Consider the following 2,869-nt stretch of genomic DNA (forward strand, 5'->3'; position numbering starts at 1 on the left):
ATGCCCAAGAGTGAGGAAACTGTACTCCAAAATGATCCCAGTGAAGCAAAGTGTGGAGCCCATAGTTCTGAAACATCAGGGAAGAACGAGGAAGAGGAAAACTTCTGTTTAGATAACTACTCTCCTCGTCTAATGGAAACAATTAAGGAAGTTTCCAGGATGAGCATTGCTCATGAAATAATGGTAAACCAAGATTTCTACATGGGAGAGAATGTTTTACCTCCAAACAGTATGGAAGACAAGTTCATGGAGACATTGTACAATGTTTTTTGGAACCATCTAAGAGAACAACTCTTAAGCAAACCTCCCCAATTCACTTGTGCTCTTGAACTTATGACAAAAGTTAAGGAGATTTTGCTATCACTGCTATTACCATGCCACATCTGCCTAAAAAATGAGATAAAGAAGTTCTCAACATGGATCTCCTCAAGCAAGAAGCAGAACACGGAGCCCTAGATGTCTCTCGTCTCTCTAACTACATTCTTAGTTTGATGACCCTGCTATGTGCACCAGTTCAAGATGCAGGAGTAAAAAAACTACAGAGCATAACAGATCCAGTACAGTTACTGAAGGGCATCTTCCATGTTCTGGGCCTAATGAAAATGGACATGGCAAACTATACCATCCAGAGCATTCGACCCTACCTGCAGGAATATTCCATCCAGTATGAAAGAGCTAAATTCCAGGAACTCCTTGACAAACAACTCAGTCTTCTTGATTACACCAAGAAATGGCTAACCCAAGCAGCCAGAGACCTCATTACACCATGTCTGAATCCTCCTGATATGTCCAGTTCCTCCAGCACAGCCTCTACATCTCCAAACGAGGCAGCTAAGAATTCAGATCCTCCCAATCCCGTAATGGTGCTATACCAGGGCTACCTGAATCTCTCCTCTGGGATCCTGAAAATGAAGAATTTCCTGAGACTCTGCTGATGGACAGAAACCGGGTCCAGGAAATGGGGTCCCATTTGCACCACTTGGCTATATTAGCCTCAGTCTTACTAGTGGCTAGAAGTTTCTCTGGTAAAATTTTATTCAACTCACCTGGATTTGTGGATAAACTGAAAGGCATAACCAAGGCTGTGACTGAGGAATTTAACTCCAGGCCTAAAGAAGCTATGCTGCATGGGAGTGAACAGGTGTCTCAGGAAATTCATCATGGCCTCGAGGACCTGGGCTTTGCTGCCCTAAGCAGTGAAAACACAGTATGTCTTATAGGACAACTCCAGAACATCACCGAGAAAGACAACCATGTTCGTAGTGTCATTGATCAGCGCCTCCTTTTGTTTCTCAAATGCCGTTTGGTCCATGGCATGCAGGAGTCTCTGCAACACTTCCCTGAAGGCCTTAATCACATCAAAGGAGAGTTGACAGAGCTAGGCCAGAAGTTTGTCAAGCTGATGCATCATAATCAGCAGGTATTTGGCCCATACTATGTTGAAATCCTGAAAAATATCAATACTCTAGCTCAAGCACAAGAAACAGAAGCGGGACCTGTCTGATGGTGCTGGACTTCAGCCATGGCAACAGGGACCCAGGAGAGAGGGCTCACCATGTTCCTGGGATGATATCACCTGTGGCCAGCAGAGAAGCCAGCCATCTTCCTCACTACAGCCAGGATACAAGGCTGCAGGGGTCAAGCATATAAACACCAACTACTCCAACCCCCTTCATTAATAAACTTCTGAGCTGAAAAAAAAAAAATTGGGGATTCATTAAGGGTAAAAGAACCAGGTTACACTGCTTGCATTTGTTAAGTAAAGTCCCTCTTATAATTGTGTCCTGCCTCCAAGAGGTGTGACATGCACCATGACCTGTAATCCCCCTCCCTTTTTAATCCCCCTCTCTTTTCCTCTATCCCCTCCCCCATTTCTCCACTCCCTGCCATGTACTAGCATCAATTGTCCTCATATCAGAATTGAGTACACTGGATTCTTACTTCTCCATTCTTGTGATGTTTTACTAAGAAGAATGTGTTTCCATCCAGGTTAATACAAAAAATATAAAGTCTCCATCTTTTTTAGTGGCTGAAGAGTATTCCATGGTATACATATACCACAGCTTGTTAATCCATTCGTGGGTTGCTGGGCATTTAGGTTGCTTCCACATCTGGGGGATTGTAAACTGAGCTGCAATAAACACTCCACTGCAAATGTCCTTACGATAAAAGGATTTTTTTTCCTTCTGAGTAGATGCCTAGCAATGGGATTGCAGGATCAAATGGGAGGTCTAGTTTGAGTTCTTTGAGGATTCTCCATATTTCCTGCCAAAAAGGTTGTATTATTTTGCAGTCTCACCAGCAGTGTAAAAATGTTCCCTTCTCTCCACATCCACGTCAGCATCTGTAGCTTTGTGTCTTTGTGATGTGGGCTATTCTTGCTTGGGTTAGGTAAAATATCAGGGTAGTTTTGATTTGCATTTCTCTGATAATCAGGGATGATGAGCATTTTTTCATATGTTTGTTAGCCATTTGTCTTTAGAGAAGGTTCTCTATTCATCTCTCTTTCCCATCGAGATAAGGGATTGTTGGCTCTTTTTATGTTGCTTAATTTGAGCTCTCTGTAGATCCTACTTATCAAGCTTGTTTGATTCATGATATGCAAATATCTTTTCCCATTCTGATGGTTGTCTTTTCTTTGGTTGTTGTCTCCTTAGCTGTACAGAAGATATTCAGTTTAATTAAGTCCCATTTGTTTATCTTTGTTACTGTTGCAATTGCCACTGGAATCTTCTTCATAAAGTCTTTCCCCAGGCTGATACCTTCAAGTGTTTTCCCCACACTTCCTTTGAGGAATTTTATTATTTCATCCCTTAGATTTAGATGTTTTATTCATCTTGAATCAATTTTAGTAAGTGGAGAAAGGTGC

The 2,869-nt window shown here is 42.1% G+C and overlaps 1 protein-coding gene across 1 annotated transcript; it reads left to right on the plus strand.

Moving 5' to 3' along the window:
* On the plus strand, nucleotides 1–1,504 carry LOC100952767 (T-complex protein 11 X-linked protein 2-like). Its single transcript, XM_023518390.1, is given in 3 exon segments — nucleotides 1–400; nucleotides 403–891; nucleotides 894–1,504. Coding segments are annotated over 3 exon segments (1,500 nt in total).
* Nucleotides 1,505–2,869: the final 1,365 nt, after the last annotated feature.

This window comes from Otolemur garnettii, unplaced genomic scaffold (assembly GCF_000181295.1).
Source record: "Otolemur garnettii isolate 467f Iridium unplaced genomic scaffold, OtoGar3 scaffold00136, whole genome shotgun sequence".
Taxonomy (NCBI): domain Eukaryota; kingdom Metazoa; phylum Chordata; class Mammalia; order Primates; family Galagidae; genus Otolemur; species Otolemur garnettii.